This window comes from Cynocephalus volans, chromosome 1, assembly GCF_027409185.1.
Source record: "Cynocephalus volans isolate mCynVol1 chromosome 1, mCynVol1.pri, whole genome shotgun sequence".
Lineage (NCBI taxonomy): Eukaryota > Metazoa > Chordata > Mammalia > Dermoptera > Cynocephalidae > Cynocephalus > Cynocephalus volans.
The window spans coordinates 184,038,150-184,055,003 of NC_084460.1; the positions used below are offsets into that span (position 1 = coordinate 184,038,150).

The 16,854-nt window shown below is 40.1% G+C and overlaps 1 protein-coding gene across 3 annotated transcripts in view; it reads right to left on the minus strand.

Annotated features, from left to right (window-relative positions):
• VPS26C (VPS26 endosomal protein sorting factor C) overlaps positions 1 to 16,854 on the minus strand; it is an 81,446-nt gene that overhangs the window by 51,581 nt on the left and 13,011 nt on the right. For all 3 annotated transcript variants that reach the window (XM_063089097.1, XM_063089115.1, XM_063089107.1), the window contains exons 2-4: positions 9,166 to 9,309; positions 7,781 to 7,930; positions 2,007 to 2,087 (exon numbers count right to left, since the gene is read on the minus strand). In XM_063089097.1, coding sequence (XP_062945167.1) covers positions 2,007 to 2,087; positions 7,781 to 7,930; positions 9,166 to 9,309 — 375 coding nt within the window. The remainder of the gene's footprint in view (positions 1 to 2,006; positions 2,088 to 7,780; positions 7,931 to 9,165; positions 9,310 to 16,854) is intronic.

Genomic DNA, 16,854 nt, shown 5'->3' on the forward strand with positions numbered 1-16,854 from the left:
GCCACATTCACTTATTTACCAGAAGCTTATTTCAAGGAATATTCTTCCTGAATATATTGTTTTAATTAATAGATTCATGAACATACTCTTTAAGTGAATATATTCTTCCTTGCAGAGTTTAAAGGCACATTTAACATGTAAACTACAGGCCACGACGTACTTTAGCCTTGCTGTGAAACCATTCACCATGAACATAATTCTTGAAGGCCACATGTTGATTACAGGCCCAGGAGCAGGGAAGGGAGTGCCAAGGAAGGCCCTACCATTGCTGCCACCCTGAAGCAGCTCTTGTGGTCATGAGTGGGCCATGGGGGGCAGCACTGGGCAAGGTGCTGAGTTTGGGTTCATTCTTCTCTACAAAATTTAAGGCTCTCTTCTGTCATTAAGACAAAAAGATATGTGTCTTTCTTAGGAAATAATCTACATTAAAACATTTTTTTTGCTTCAATTTGAAGATCCTTGTTGGAGAAAAGGAAAATACCCAACTAAACCACATAACTTCCAAAAATACTCTGATCATATTTTATATACATTTACACATTTTATCACTAAAAGAGACTGGAGCACTATAATTATGAAAAATTTAATGAGAGGAACTACAAATGTTGGATGCCCTAAAAAGTTACAAAATTAAAAGTTATACAACTGAAGGACATCAGTGATTTTGCCAAATCTTATGCACAGATTTGTTTTACATTTCTACTACTTAAAGGTACCCACGGACAGTTTGCAATAGTGGAAAAGAACTCCACGTGCAAAGTTTCTACAAAAGATAAACAGTCTCACAATACACTGCTGTGAAGTGCCTGTTTATTAAGGCACGTGGCGAAAACTGTGGAACACAGAGGGGTCCCAGATGTGGAGAAGCTGCAGGCTACACTGGGAAACCAGTCAAGCGAAGCGCTGCTTGTGCGGTCCTGGGTGGCATCTGCACACTCATGGAGCAGGGAGCTCTTCTTGCTCTGGTAGGTCCTCAGGGGTGTGTTCCCACGTCCACCCACCTGCATGCTCTGACGCTGCTCATAGGCACCACATCAACACTCCACGGGCACCCGGGCTCCTTCAGGAACCTAGCGATTTGCTAACTCTGTCCCTGAAGTGCTCAGAATCAAACCAAAGCCAGGTGTACTAATCTGCTGAGTCCAGGTAGCTGTTCAAGGGAGGGAACTAGGCCACAGTTGGCCCTAGGAAAGAGAGGGGAGAACAGGCCCTTAACCTGCAGCATGAGCACTGCAGCACAGGGAATGAAGGACCAAGGCATGGCAACTTCCATGTGAAGGACTAGAGAGGCCCTCGAGACAACCAAGAGAGTCCAGTGCTGTGGGCATAAGGACCCATCACCATGTGTCACACCTAAGGCAGGTGCTGACAGTCACTTCTAGATTCTAGTGACCAAGGAATAGCAGTACCATATAAACTGTGGAAGACCTGCCATGAATTCACCCAGAGTCAACTGTCACAGTGGTGGAGGGGGATCCAATTCCCTAAGTTAGCATGTGAAAGGAATTTTTAAAGAACATTTTTTATTGCAAAATATTAGCAGGTGTTAGGAGAAGCAACCCACCATTGCCCTGGCCATCCCTGTATGTTCTTACTGGGTATGCAAAGAGGCAAGGCCTTGGCCATTTTCTACCAGGGCCATTTCTCCAAGCTATGTTTGCCATAGCAACCTTGAAGGATGAGGTGATGTCTCCCTCTGGGACAAAGAGCAGGCTTGCTTACTGCTTGCTCTAAAAGTGGTGGGTTCCCAGGCTTGGTGTTCCTCAGCAGAGGCAGGTGAGTGTCTATCTGGACCCATAGCATCACCTGTGAGACTCAGGGCTGACAGGAACAAGGCACATGCTCATCCTCAGGCAGCAGGCTGTCTCTGACCCAGTGGTCTTGTGTCTTTTGCCAATATCCGTGATATGGTAAGAGGCTAACTTATTAGCCTGTAAACAGGGTAAAACCCCAGATCCCACAGGAGATTCCTATCATTAAGCACCAGAGCCCCAAGTAAAGCTTACAGTTGAGTGAACGATGAATTCACAGGTCTTTGTCAAGTCCTTGGCCAACAGAGACCGCCTCATATCACAGCGCAGTGTATACTACAGGGAAAAGTTGGAGAAGAAAATGTCATTTTAGTGGCATTTGTTTTCATCTTGGAATTATACTCAAAGAGACAAGTAAGTCAATGTATTTTTGGGAAACTCTGTCAATTAATGTATCAAATGAAATTAATATACATAATAGGAGGAGTCAGCATTCAAAACAAAGACACTTCTATAAAAAAGCAAAAATCAAAAAGCACTTTAAGGTTATTTTTCAACCTATTCCCACAGCCATCCCGCAGTTGGACCCACTGGAAAACAGGTGCATAGTCCCACCTATAACACAGGGAAAAACCAGAGTGGGACCAGAAAGAGCAATGCACTTAAGAGCAGAAGCTGGTGCAAATCCAGTCATGTCTTACTGGGTGAGCCCAGACAGTAATACAAATCCTCTGAGCCATGGCTTCCACCTCTGCAAAAAGGGGATATTAATACCTACCTACAGTGAGAATCAAATGACATCATGTGTGATAAGCTTAGTGTAGGGCCTGGCGCATCACAGTGCTTAGATGAACGGCAGCATCTTAGATGAAGCTTTTGTAGTAAGGTTAGAAAACCTGTTTAGTAAGGATTAGAAACCCCTGGAACAGCATCTAGCACTTCACAGACCCTCGCTCTTCACTCATTCGCTTGCTGGGCACCGCTCTATGTATAGAGCGCTGAGCTAGGAACCAGATTCCATCCTCAGGGAGCTTCTTCTTTACTGAAGGGAAGCAATATGTAGTAACAGTGTTAAAAGACCCAGGACTCCAGGGGATCTTAAAAAACCTAGCTCTTCATATTTTAACCTTAAGGAGGAATAAAGAAGAGAAAGCATTTTTAAAAAATTTTTATTTTGGAAAATTTCAAATACACACAAAAGTAAAGAGAATAATGAAGTCCCATGTTTCCATCAACCAACTTCCACAATGGTCAACTCATGGCTAATCTTATTTATCTGTATGTCCTCTGAGTCCTCCCTGTGTTTAACACAAGACGTATCCTGCATGTAAAATAAAAAGTGGATGGGAAACAATGTAGCATCACACTTGCTTTTAACTTAGCCATATTCAGTTTCTCAGCAGTCCCTAGGTTATTTCCCTGAGCTGGCCACTGCTGGTGTGCCTGCTGCAAGGCGGGCCCTATTCTTCTGAAGGAGGCTTCCACTGCAGGGCTGGTCACTGAGCTTGGAGCAGGCTTTGAACTGGGACTGTTGTAGATGAGAGATTGTTTGGAAACAAAATTCTATAGCATGATCACTGTCTTAATGCCAATCTTTAAAAAAAAAAAAAATCATATAACCTATGTTTAATAAAGTTATCTGTTGTTTTAATCATTCAGGAAAAACTTCAGAATTATGTAAAAGCTGGTAGTATATGCATAGTTGAATCTTGCAAGAAGCCACATTCTTACGAAAACCCCACCCACATGATATGAAGTTACTATATATTTAAGGTACTAATGGGAGATTAAAACATTTTTTAAAAGAATCATCTGTCTGAAAGAATATATATATATATATACTGTTGAGATTTCAGTCTGGTCTCCCCAACCAGACAAACTCAGTGAGGCCTGGTACTATATATATGTGTGTGCATGCACACATGCACGTATATGCATGTATACATTTATGTAAATTGTCTTTCTCCTGTATATCCCAGTATGCTGTCTAGCATGGGCAGTATTTTATTCTGGCTTGCCTAGTCTCTCTGATTTTTTTCCCAATGGGAACTTCTCCTTCCTCATTTTCAGTCTTGGCTTGGGCAGGCTGATCTCTGCCCCATCTCCCACCTGCCTATAGAACTGAGCAATGAGCCAGAATTGCTTCAGGGATTATGGGGAGGAATTCTCTTTCTGTTGGGCTTACCAATCCAGTAGATTGTTAGCCTGCAGGTGCTTGCTGGCATCCCATCAGTCTTGCCACGGCAAGGGAAGAGCCTGCCTGAGAGCGAAGGCTGTGCAGAAGCAAGCCGAGCTGAGACCCGACTGGAGCCCTGGTATCCAACCTGGCCTCGCTGTTCTTGAATTGCTAGGTGAATGATCCAGTATCCTTTTTTTTGGCTAAGTCAATTTGAATTAGATTCCTGTAACTTGTGAATGAAAGGGTGTGAATTACAGGCATCAGCTTCTGGCCATTAACTATTTGTTAAGTGTGACAGCAATAATTAGTAATATAAGGCAGCCTGTGACAAGTGCGGGAGGGGAGAAAAGTAGAGAAAGGAAAACACTGATGCTATGTTAGGAATGGTGTTAAATTCTTTTGCAGCACTATCTCAGTTAATTCTAACAAAACTAATACAAGAATTGTTAGGCTAACATAAGAATAGTCACCATTAACTCATGTATTTAGTTATTCAGCAAATATTCACTTAGCACACTGTGTGTGCCACACATTGTGCCCACTACTTCATGAAATTTCCCTCATTAATCCCCTAGGAAATAAGTCAGGGAGGCTGCCCCAGGTCACAGAAGTGAGATGTGAATTTATACCAGCCTGTTGCCAAAACCCATGCTCTGGATCCTCATGTAACACTGTGGCAGAGCTGTAATTTAAGCCCAGCTCTCTCTGCTGCAAAGCCCTGAATCTTTTCCTCCCTGAGGTACTCAGGAGTGATCCAGGTGGCATGAGCTACAGGAGGTCAGAGGGGTCAGGCTGTCAAGACTTGAGCAGGGCACAGAAAGGAGGTGCAAGATTCGGTCTTTTTCGACTGTCAATAAACAGGGTATCAACAGGAATACAGACAGATGCCTGTCAATAGATTTAAAGCAAACTCTTATAAAAGGCATTTTTAACTATGAAAAAGGATGACTAGGATCTCTATAAATCAATTCTCAATATGTAATTTCAGCAGACATGTTGGTTCTGCTATATTTTGTGCTACAATATAAAATCTTGCTAGCACGACCACAAGAGTAAAGCAATAATAATAAAACTTGCCTGTGATTTAAATAATTTTTTAAAAAAGTTATTGCACAAAAGACAACTAGGAAAGACTGACACATTCTCGATTCATTTCAAATGAATTCAAATGACTGAGAAAAATAAGAGCAAAAACCACCAGGCCCTCTGTCTATGAAATAACAAGCAAATCGAGGACCTGCAAGTTAGAATGTTAATACTGACTACATTTTAAATCCTTTATTTTGTCTTATGATTTTTACCATTTTTACATTATATGACTACAACATAAGTCAAATTACCTGTATAAATTAGAATTTTCTTTACATCTACATAATTTGAGAAAGATGACTTCAGGGCTCAACAACAACACTTTCTATCCAAAGTAATGGACCTACATTAACCTTCAGGGTAAGTGTACCAAGCAATAATGGGTCCCAAGAAGAGCTGACAGCCTGGGCCCCCTATGCTGAGGTTGGCCTCTGTGACCACAGGAAGTCGTATCTTCTCTGGAAGGTCACTGTCCTCTCTGGGTGGCACTTGCTCTACTGTAAAAAGAGGAGGCTAGAAAAAGACCTGTCAAGTAATTGTATAAATGAATGAATGAGTGAAAACAGATCAAAAAACCATAATCCTAGTTTCTTTTAAGAATGGCTTCTCAAAAGAAGCAAAACAAATTTGAATAAGAATTGGGAATTAGATGATATTTGAGAATTTCTGGTTAATGTTGACAGGTGTGAAAATGTTAACTGTGATTATATAGTAGAATGTTTCTATACTTTTTTTTAATTAAAAAAGTTTTTTTTATTGAATCATAATTATACATTTTGAGGGGTTCAACACTGACATATGTTGACAAAATCAATATTATTAGCATATATCTTATCACAAATCATACTTCTTCCTTAAGTCCCTTATCCAATCTCTCCCCATCCCACTATTCTTTTGGAGATGGACAACTGAAGTATTTTGAGATGAAGAAGAAGATTCTGTAACTAATTTTGAAACGATTCAGAAAAAATGAATACAGATGAACAAAGATGGCAAAATACTAATAAATGTTGACTGACAATAAGTATAAGGGTGACAAGTTCATATAAATCAGAAGTTAAGCTAAAAAGAAATCTCTTCATTTTTAGAAATTTGTGAGGTATTTGGGGAGGTACAGAATTCTAAGTTGCAGCATTCTGAGCTTAAACCTCAAGTGGTAAAATCTGATGATCAAAACAAAGAGGTGGGGAGGGACAATTATTCACTCAACTGAAGAATTTACCACGTTAATTCTCCTACTGCATTTTCAGTAGCATCCAGTTCACACACCAGCTATGCGGGGACACGCGCACAAGTTTTGTATGCATATCCATACGTCTCTCCTGCAACATTTGGAAAAGACTGAGATTTCCACTTTGATTTTAAACAAATTACTTTACTTTCATTAAGCGATGACAAACACAGGAGAAAGTAGCTAGCATGATCAGTGAAAACTTGATCTTATTCCATTCAGTTTCTAATGAACACATCCTTACATTATTACATAAATATTATTAAAGTACTACTGTGTGAGTAAAGCAAGTCGGTGCTGATTCTGGATAGACAATATAAACACACTTTTCAAAATGAAGTTCAGAATATTTTCAATCTTGCTAAAAAGGCATTTTTCATTCACTTTCTTTCATGTAAATATTTGCCCCCTAGAAAGCTGGTCAGAAGACTCACATCCATGCACCAGCAACTGGTAATTGTATGGCTATGTGAGCAGTGTGTGTTATGTGTGTGTATTATGTGTGTGTGGGGTGTGTGTGTGTGTGTGTATAAAAAATGCCTGAAGCAGGTGAGCTCATATTAAAGGATTAGAAAGATGTTTGTCTTTACAGAAAGATAATTATTGCAATAGAGTATATCATACTATGTGCAGTTCTTTTTGACAGATCTCTTAGGCAAGTCATAAAACTCACATACAGACAAACCTTTGGTTGAAACTTCACAGGTATTTTGAGAATTTTTATTTTAAAGGTGTTATTATTTTAAGCAAGGGAATGGTATCTACCAAGACCAAATTATCGGTTAAAACTTAATTAAAGAATCAAAAATATTCCAAACTTTCAGCCCTCTTGCACATATGTAGGACTGAATAGTTAAGACTCATCCAGCAAGGGAACTGCTTTAAGGCCGATATCACAAAAGTATCTTTCTTTCCGCTCAATAAAGGAAAGACTCTTCCTCTTGCTCTGAGTCATGACTCCACACTGCTCCTGAGACAACAATAGCAACTGTGAAAGACATCCGTAGCTCGCAGAGGTAGACAGGAAGTCATAAATCCACTTCCCCTCATTTACAAGGTTTGTTCAATAAAGAATACAAGCCTATGTTAAAGTAGTAGCCTTTGGGTATTAAACAAAGAGATATTTATAAAGTATAAAATAGAGAAGTTAGAGCTGGTGCCAGAAAGAGATTAGGGCATATCTATTACCAAACAAGTAAAGCACCCCTTACAATGTCAAAGTGGCCTGAAAAGATCCCAAAAGAAACAAAGGTTTTTTTTTGTTTTCCGTGAAGCTGAGCTGTTTCAAAGGAATTTTTCAGAAGTTACAGCATGGGTCCTTAAGAGTTCCTATCAAAAATAATGGTCATATATAAAATGTACTTAGCAGGACAAAATAGGAAATCAACATAGAATATACATGAGAGGTCTCAGCAATAAATACAGTAATAATTCTTTGGTGCATCTATTAACTTTCAGTGAAAGAAAGACCAAGCTGTTTCTCAAAAGAAAAATCACAAAGTCAACTGCACAGGAGTAGGAAACTCTCACCTGAATGTTGACAAACACGCCATGATAAGTCTCATACAGAACCTTGTTGCCTTTCACATGCAGAGGAAATTCAAAAGGAATTTCTGTTTTCCCACTGGGAAATTTCCCCGGCTTCACCATTTCTATGGTGGTGTTGATAATCTGGATAGGCTGTAACAAAAATCACCTCAGTCCATCAGCATGCATTTGTAGGTGTCTTTTCAAATTACAGTGTCTATTAACAACCTCCTTAAAAACACAACACGTGGAGCCCTTGGATGCTACCATCCTGGTGTCTGGGGCAGCACAGGGCTGGGTCCATAGAAGAAGAGTGAGTCAGTTCCATTTTTTAAATCTCTGGCATGATAATGGTTTGTTTACAACATTAGACAGTTGGGTGCTTGATACACAGGAGGAACTGAACCAATACATCCCTCTCCTCCCCAAACATCTCATTTCGTGGTCCTAACCACTCCGTCTTTGGAATGGAGAAGCACACACAGTACAGTGAAGCTGCCGGGCTAGGAGGCTGGCGTGGGGACCCAGGCTCCTGCCTACCCAGCCCCTGCTCCCGGCACTCCTCCAGCTGCCTCAAAGCCCCACCGCTGTAGCAGCGGGGGAAGCAGTCCTCTTCTCCAGCCCTGTCCGCAGCCGGACCTCAGCAGCTGGGCCCCCAGGAGGAAGGCAGAACTAACACGTGGAACCTGCCTAAATGGAAGATATCAATGCTTTCAAAGCTTTGGTTTGGCATCACTCTTAGAAACTCCATGACTTACAAAGTGAATCTCTAAGTACTAATGGATTAAAATAAAATAAACTGTAGAAAAACATGAGAAGCCACTAAATCTGAACACTGTTAATGCACGCTTTTTCCCTTTTAATTCATTCTCCCTCAGTTAAAGAGTTAATATGTCCTTCACGAAAAGGAAACTATACGTATAGGAAAAGGGTTTACATTCTGGAACACAGAACTCTACCCCAAATCACAAATAGAAAACAAGGGCTACTTGCTCTGTCTGCATCTTACCTTAATATCAAATCCAACAGCATCAACACACACAGCTAATAAAATAACAGTTTTGATTTAGGAAGGCAAGTGCCATAAGCCACAGGTACAACTTCTCAGAAGAGCTTTGATCTTTTTAATGGCTGAAATCATTCTATTTATGTTCTCCTAGTCCTACTAATCAAATAAATACAAGCAGACTCTCAATAACAGACTCTCAATAATACAGTAAGAAACAAAATATCTGCATTTTTTCCAGGTTGATTATTAAGTATTGAAAGTATGACTATCACCATCCCTTGCAAGATAACAACAGATAACAATGCGGACAGACAGCAGGTAACGGTGACCATAAATATCTGAACACTGAACTAAAAATGTGCGATCTATGCTTTCTTACCTTAACAGAATTATAGAAAGCTTCAAACACACCCACACTTTTGGTACTGAGCTGGAGGTTTACAGTGCCTTCCATTGTCAAAGATACTCCCTGGTGCTGGACTGAGTCCTTACTAGATATGACCACCACACCGGAGAGCATTTCCTGGGAGAGAAAAGACAGCCACAGTCAAATTAGCACATCTCTTTCATTCACCCTGTTTATTAACAAAAGTAAGTCTCCTTCACAATCAATTTGTGCAGAGATTCAGACATTCATTGAGACACCTGGATGCCAGGATGGAGAGGGCCCAGCCCCTGGTAATGACACAGCAGGCTGGACACACACTGATGGGGACATTCCTCGCCCCATCGCTGTCATTCCAGGCTGGAAGAATCCCTACTAATGTCTGCTTTCAAAGGGCAAAGAGATGGGCCTGGGGCAAATGGCAGTTTCACAGAGATAGGACACATGGGCATGTGTAGTGACCTCTTCAGAAAGAATACCAGAAAATAAAACCTTTTTCTTTAGGTTCTTTCTCAACTGGGCTGACTAAAATGACTACACATCTACAAATGCATGAGTAATTTAACACAGCTAACTGTTAGTCTGGTGTCCTTTCTGCCTAGAAATCCTTGCTGAGGGAGAGACTGCGGGCTATCCGTCCCAGGCGCGAGGGCGGCACACAACTTTCACTGAAGACTGTCCTCTGTCCCCCAGTGGTTGGCTCACTCTGGCAGATATTTGAACCTTGATGCCCCTGGGTTCATAAATCATTTGAGGAAGACTTCACAACTGATCATCTATTCATTTATCTGAAGATAATTACTGACTAATAGAATATGGACATTAACTACATTCTTTATCTGATAGCAGTTTCTTCCTGTTGCCATAGAACTCGATAGTCTCCATTTCTCATAGGGTTTGAGTGAAAGAGGAAATTGAGGAGATTAAATAGCATCAACCAGAGCAAAAGGAGAATCCACACTACACACAAAACATGTTTCTGAAACAACCTTCAGAACCTGGCCTGACTGATGGGAGAGAATTGTTGACAACAAAATAAAATCAAAAAAGAAAAACAGCACTGAGAAAACAAAACAGCCAATTCTTGATTAATCCTGGCAAAGGAGAACAGAAAGAACTCGAACAACTGAAATAAGGAAAACCCCAGACTTCCTCAAGAACATCCCCCTCAGACTTTTGTGCAGACTCTCAACGAGAAGAACATGAGATTTTCGGCTCTGGACAGGACCAACAGGTCACCCAACGTAAGCAGGGGCCTTCATCAAAGGCATGGCTCCAAAGAGGGGCCCCTCAGGGACTTCAGGATGGCTACGAACATGGAAACGAGATACAGGAATCATGTGTACGCATGCTACTGTTTAGGGAGAAGAGCCATGGCTCTGTTGCATTATGAGGCCCTTGACCTGAGAAAGGTCATATCATCGGAAACACGGATGCGGGAGCGATGCAGGCCCCACATTGTACGTGTGTGGATGACACACAGGTGACAGGGTCTGGATCTCGCCCCCTTGCAGGGACTTGTACTCTTTGCCAAAGCAGCAGCACAGACGCCCCCGATCCACCAGCATCAGGAAGAACCAGACTCTCTTGGAGGTGATGCGTCCAGGGGAACCGCATTCCCACAGAGCCTGCTGCCAGGAAGCTCATGCCTCCAACTGGGGGGAGCTAACCTAGGGAAGGCCTGAAACAGCCCATCTTCAACCCACACGGACAGATCAGCCTGGGAACCACACATGACAAAGGCTGCTGGTTGCCCTTGATCTCTCTGCTGCCTTTCTCAGTACAAACCACTACCAAGTTCCTCCAAAGGGTGCTGAAAGAGACCATACCTTCTGTCTTCTCTAAATGTAAAAAGCCACTACCCAACTATACAACTTTTTTCTTTTTTGACTGGTAAGGGGATTGTAACCCCTGGCTCGGTGTTGTCTGCACCACGCTCAGCCAGTGAGCGCACCAGCCATCCCTATATAGGATCCGAACCCACAGCCTCGGCGCTACCAGCACCAGACTCTCCCAAGTGAGCCACAGGGCCGGCCCTATCTTTATTGTTCTCTGAAATAAAATACCAAAACCATAATTGGGGCTCTGGGTTTGAGGATGGTGGTGTCAAGTCAGCATTGCCCTTTTAGCTTCCTGGAAATCACCCAAACGAACAAGAAACAAAACCACGAACTCCATTTTCAGCGAAGCCTGGAGGCAGTTAATACCATGAAATAGGTGGAAGGGCTGCTAGAAGTGAAGATGAAGCAGGGGGACTGTAAAAAGCCAACACACGACCCCAAGGCTGTGCAGCTCAGGAAGAGCTAGCAAATATGCTTCTGGAAAGTGCGGGCACACCTGGGAGCAGCTAAGGCAGCTCCCGACGAGGACCCCTAGGATATGCCCATGCTGGGAGCGGTGGGTCTCGGTGGTAGAGGAGGCAGCGAGCCCCTCTGCACTGTGATGGGTCAAAAGGAAGTAAAGGTTAAAGGATCACATACGCAAAACCTCAGGCTGTTAGGAAACTCCCAGCCAGCTTGGTCTAGGAATAAGTTCATCTCCTGCAAGGAGACCAGCAGAGGAGCATTTGACATATAACCGGTTAAAAAATAAGGCAGGGAGAGAGGGGAGAGGAGAGAAATCCAAGAGTAAGATGATGAATACAGAAAAGAAAGATCCTGTCACTCCTCTACTCACCAGAACTCTAGCAGCTCCACACCTTACTCAGTCCTTCCCCCTTACATGTCTGACCTCGTGTCAGTCACTCTGCTCCCCACAGCCATTCCTCTAAGGCACTTGCATGCTCCAGCCCCAGGCATGTGCACGCGCTCTCCCTGCCACCTGGAGGCCCTTCCTCACATACCTATGTGGCTCACTCCAGAGCCTCCATCGAGTCACTGGCTCAGAGGACAACATTTTAGTGAGACCTGCCCTGATAGAAATATATCATCAAAACCATACTTTTTCAATACGGTAGCCATGAGCCACATGTGGCTATTTAAACTGAAATTTATATTAATTAATATTTAAAAGTCAGGTCCTCCTATTTCTGGTACTTAATAGCCACAGCATGGCTAGTGGCTATCATAGTGGACACTGCGGATAAATAGTACCATTCAAATCAGCACAGAAAGTTCTATTGGACAATGCTAATTTACAGTTAATAAGTCAAATAATAAAGTACAAATAAACTTAACAGAAGTAAACATCAATAAAGATAATATTTGTAAATACGATTAAGTGGTAGAAGAGAATAAAGAAGGAAAGAAGAAGAAACATACAAATTTATCATTGTTCATAGTAGGAAATTAGTAAATAATGTCTAAAACATAGAAGATTTAGGGTGAAATAGAAAGTTGTAAGGGTAACAATTAGAAAAAAAAAGTCCAAATCACTAGAAAATCATACAAACAATCTAAAGCAAAGAAAACAGAGTATAGAAAGATGTCTTACAGGCTACTTAAAAAAATACTCCACCAACAAAGCAGCAATGACAGAATTAATGCCAAACATATGTCAAATTAATTAACGGCTAAATTAATGTCTACTTAAAAACAGACATTCATATTATATTACAAAGCAAACCCAATTTTATGTTGAATGACAGACAGACACCTACGATGGCAGGGGTGAAGAGTGAATTTGGGAGGATGAAGAAGAAAAGATAAGCAGAGGTATAGAAAACAAACACAAATAAATAAATCATGGGCTATGATCTTAATATCAGACAAAGCTGAGTTCAGAGAATGAAGTATTAAATAAGAAGGGGTACTGTACAAGTCTAAAGGGTGCAACTCACAGTAAAGACATGAGGTGTTGTTACCTGTGGATCAAGTAACATAGCATCAACACGCAGAAAACAAAAACTACAGGGATACAAGGAGAAATTGAGTAAAACACATCAGTTATAAGAGACACTAATTCACTCTTCTCAGATCATGACCAATAAAGTAGACAAAAAGAAGCAAGGATATAGAAGACCTAAGTTACATATCAGTAAAGAATAACTAATTGGCATATGTAGAACTCTATGTCCTGAAAACACAAAACATACTCTTCAATGTCCATGGTATATTCACAAAAATTAGCCAAACTGGCCCCTAAATAAGTCCAACAGATTTTTCTTTTGGGGAGGGTGGGGGAAGCAAAGCAAATCATTAACTAACTAATCTAATAAAGAAAAAAGAGAAAAGCCAACAAAGTATCCAAAATAAGAAATGAGGGAAATACCAGAGACATACAAGTAGAGGTAATGAAAAGCATAGTAAGAGAACACATTGTTCAATAGTACGTAGGCAAATTTTAAAAGCTGACAAGGTGAGTTATTTTTCTAGGAAAATATAATTTATCCAAAATAACTCCAAAGGAGACATGAAATCTAAGCAAATCAATCACCATAGAAAAACAGACTAAGTTACAAATAAGCTCCCCCAAAACACCAGGCCCAGATAGTTTCATAAGAGATCATGCCCAAATGTGTAAAGAACAGAAATTTCCAATATAAAACTATTTCAAAGCAAAGAACTTCAATCAATCAATCAATCAATCAATAAAGCAAACATAACAAAGACAGCAAAGCAAGAAAAATCTATATACACATATACAGAGAGAGAGAGAGATAACTAGACTATTCTCACTTACAAATACCAATGTAAAGTTCTAAATAAAATATTAGCAAATACCATCCAGTAGCAACTTAAAGGAATATTACACCAAAACCAAGTGGGATTTAGTCTAGGAATGTTAAGTAGAGTTCAGTGTTGAAGAAAACTGTCAATACAATTCACTACATTAATAGTTCTCAAGAGAAAAATCATATAGTCATATCCATAGATGCAAAAAAGGCACTTGATAAAATTTAATATTCATTCTTGATACAATTCTTAGTAAAATGAGAATAGAAAGACACTTCCTTAAAATGACAAAATGTATCTACCTTACCCAAAAGCCAGCATCAAACTTAAGGGGAAAACAAGATACAATCCATTTAAGTCAGGGATAAAACAGTGATGCCCACTATCACCACTATTAATGTACTGCACGTACTAGTTAATGCAACAAAACTAAAAAAAAACATAAATATGAAATACAAAAGGAGGAGGTAAAATGATCATTATTTGCAGATGATATAAACGTATACCTGAAAGAACCCTAGAGAATCCACTGAAAAACTACTATCAACATGAAGAGAACTTCAGGAAAGAAGATAGCTGGGTAACAAAATTAAAATAACAGAAACCTACAGGCATCATATACAACCCAACAATCAGTGAGAAGATACAGTGCAAGAAAAGACCTATTTTCAAAAGCAACAAAAAAGTTAAAATATTATAAATCAATTTGACAGGAAATATTTAAAACTTAAAACATGTGACAAAAACTTAAAACATGCCTGAAGGTCACAAAAGGAAACCTGAACAATTGGAAAACCATACCATGTTTCCGAATAGGAAAGATTTAATATCCTTAACATGTCTACTTTCCCAGAAGTAAGTCTATAAAGGCAACCTAATCCTAAAGAAAACAGCATCAGAATTGTTTTTTCTTTTTGGGGGGGAGGTGTTGGTTGGAGGAAAGATTAGACAAGCTGATTCTAAAGTTCATGTGCAATAATACATAAATTCTGAAAAACAGAGAAATGAAGAATACTAGCCCTTGATATATTTTAATGTTACAATAATTTACAAAGTGTGGCACAGGGCACATAATGGAACAGAATGGAAAGTCGTGAAATAGACTCAGATACTGTGGGAATTTTATATGTAATAGTAAAGACAGCTGTGGGGAAAATAGAATAGTTTAGTCAGGACCCCCTGGCCCACCCCTCCTCAGGTCCAATTGGGGGTCGTCCAGCACATTTCTTGTAAACAAGTTGTGTATGGGTGGAGTTAGTGCGCATGTGCACCCATGTATCTTTTTAGTTTGTTGCTATTTGGTGTTCCTCAGTTTGTGAAGCAGTGATGGCCAGTAGAGCTCACGTCTAAAAATAGAACACGTTTACTCTGCTAGCAGCTGCTCGTTTTTCTTTGGACTTTGCCGGTAGCAGTTGAGTTTCTGAGTCTCTCTGTACTGCCTAGCTCTTAGATACGTGTGTATGAATAAAGACTATTCCTACTTCAACCAAGGCTCCAAGGGCCTTTTTGCCAGTTACCTAGCTCGTAGACCTGCGTGTGAAGGGTTTGTGAATGGGCTCGAGGGGTCTGTGAGCTCCAGACCCAACCCTAGCTCTACAACAGCATTTTAAATTCACAGAGAAAAGATGGAATATTCAATAAATGATATTGGAAAACTGGAAAAAAATTAAGATAGATCCATACTTCAAACCTTTATACACAAAAAGTTTTAAATGCATCGAATACTTCAATGTAAAACTGAAATAATAAAAGTTTCAGATGAAACCATGGAGAATGATTTTTATCATATCAAAGTAGGGAAGGGCTTTCTAAGAATGACTCAGAACTCTGAATAAATATGACTACATATATGGCTAAAGAGTTTGACAACAACAATTACAAGCAATATCACCATAAAAATGATAAACTAGGGGAATTATGTATAACAATATAATAGGCATAGGGCTAATTTCCCTAATATTTTAAGAACTCTTAAAAAAAAATCAATAAAAATATAACCCAGTAGACAAATGAAAAAATGGGCAAGTGTATTTACAAAGAGTATGCAGAAAAGGAAATGCAAATTGCTCTTAAACCCATGAAAATGTGCTCAACCTCAACAAAAATATGAGAAATATTAATTAAAACAAAGATCCAAAAATGTGACCACACTATGTTGCTGGGAGGGCACAGGCACTTTCATACATTGCTGCCGAGAGACTAAAACGTTACAACCTCATCAGGCCCATTTGCAATATCCAAAACACTTTAAAACACATGGGCCCAGCAGATACATCTGCAGATGTGAAATGACTTATTAACATAGTTATTCACTGCAACATTGTTTGTAATAACAAAAGATTATAAACAGCCTAAACTCCAACAACAACAAAATGGTGGATTTTCTTTAGCAATATCTTAGAGATCACTCATGTTGGTACATAAGTGGGGAAGGGCTAGTTTCCCTCATTTCTCTTCTTTTCAGAATTTATGTATTATTGCATATGAATCAGCTTGTCTAGTTTATCCCCTTGCACTCCCATATGTTCTTTTTTTTAAGACTGTATATTGCACCATTTGTGAAAAAGGGGGAGAAAAAGAATATCTGTAAATATTTACTTGTCTATGTATAAAACATCCTGGGAAGGAATCACAAGAAATTGAGAGCTTTGGTTGCCCCAGAGGAGAGGACTTGATGGATGGGGGTGGGAGGGAGATAGGTGGTATCTATCCTGAAACGCACGAATGTTGAACCATGTGAACTGATTATCTATTAAGATAATAAATCCATTTTTAAATAAAATAAAATCCCAGAATGGGTGGTCTCTAGACCTAAATGTACAAAGTTCTAAGCCCCTAAATTTTGATTTTTCCTCAGGAAAAGATCTGAAGATTGCTAAAAAGTCACATTTCTGTAGATTATTTCTTATTTTAGACTTGAACACACTGCTAGAGAAGTAAAAGCCTCTTAGTTAAATGCCCCAGCCATTCTCTCTCCACTATCTTTCCTTGCTGATGGTCCCAGCAGCACGACGAACCATGACAGCTCATAGTGTTCCCCAGTGTCCTCTGTGGACACTGGTCCTTACCT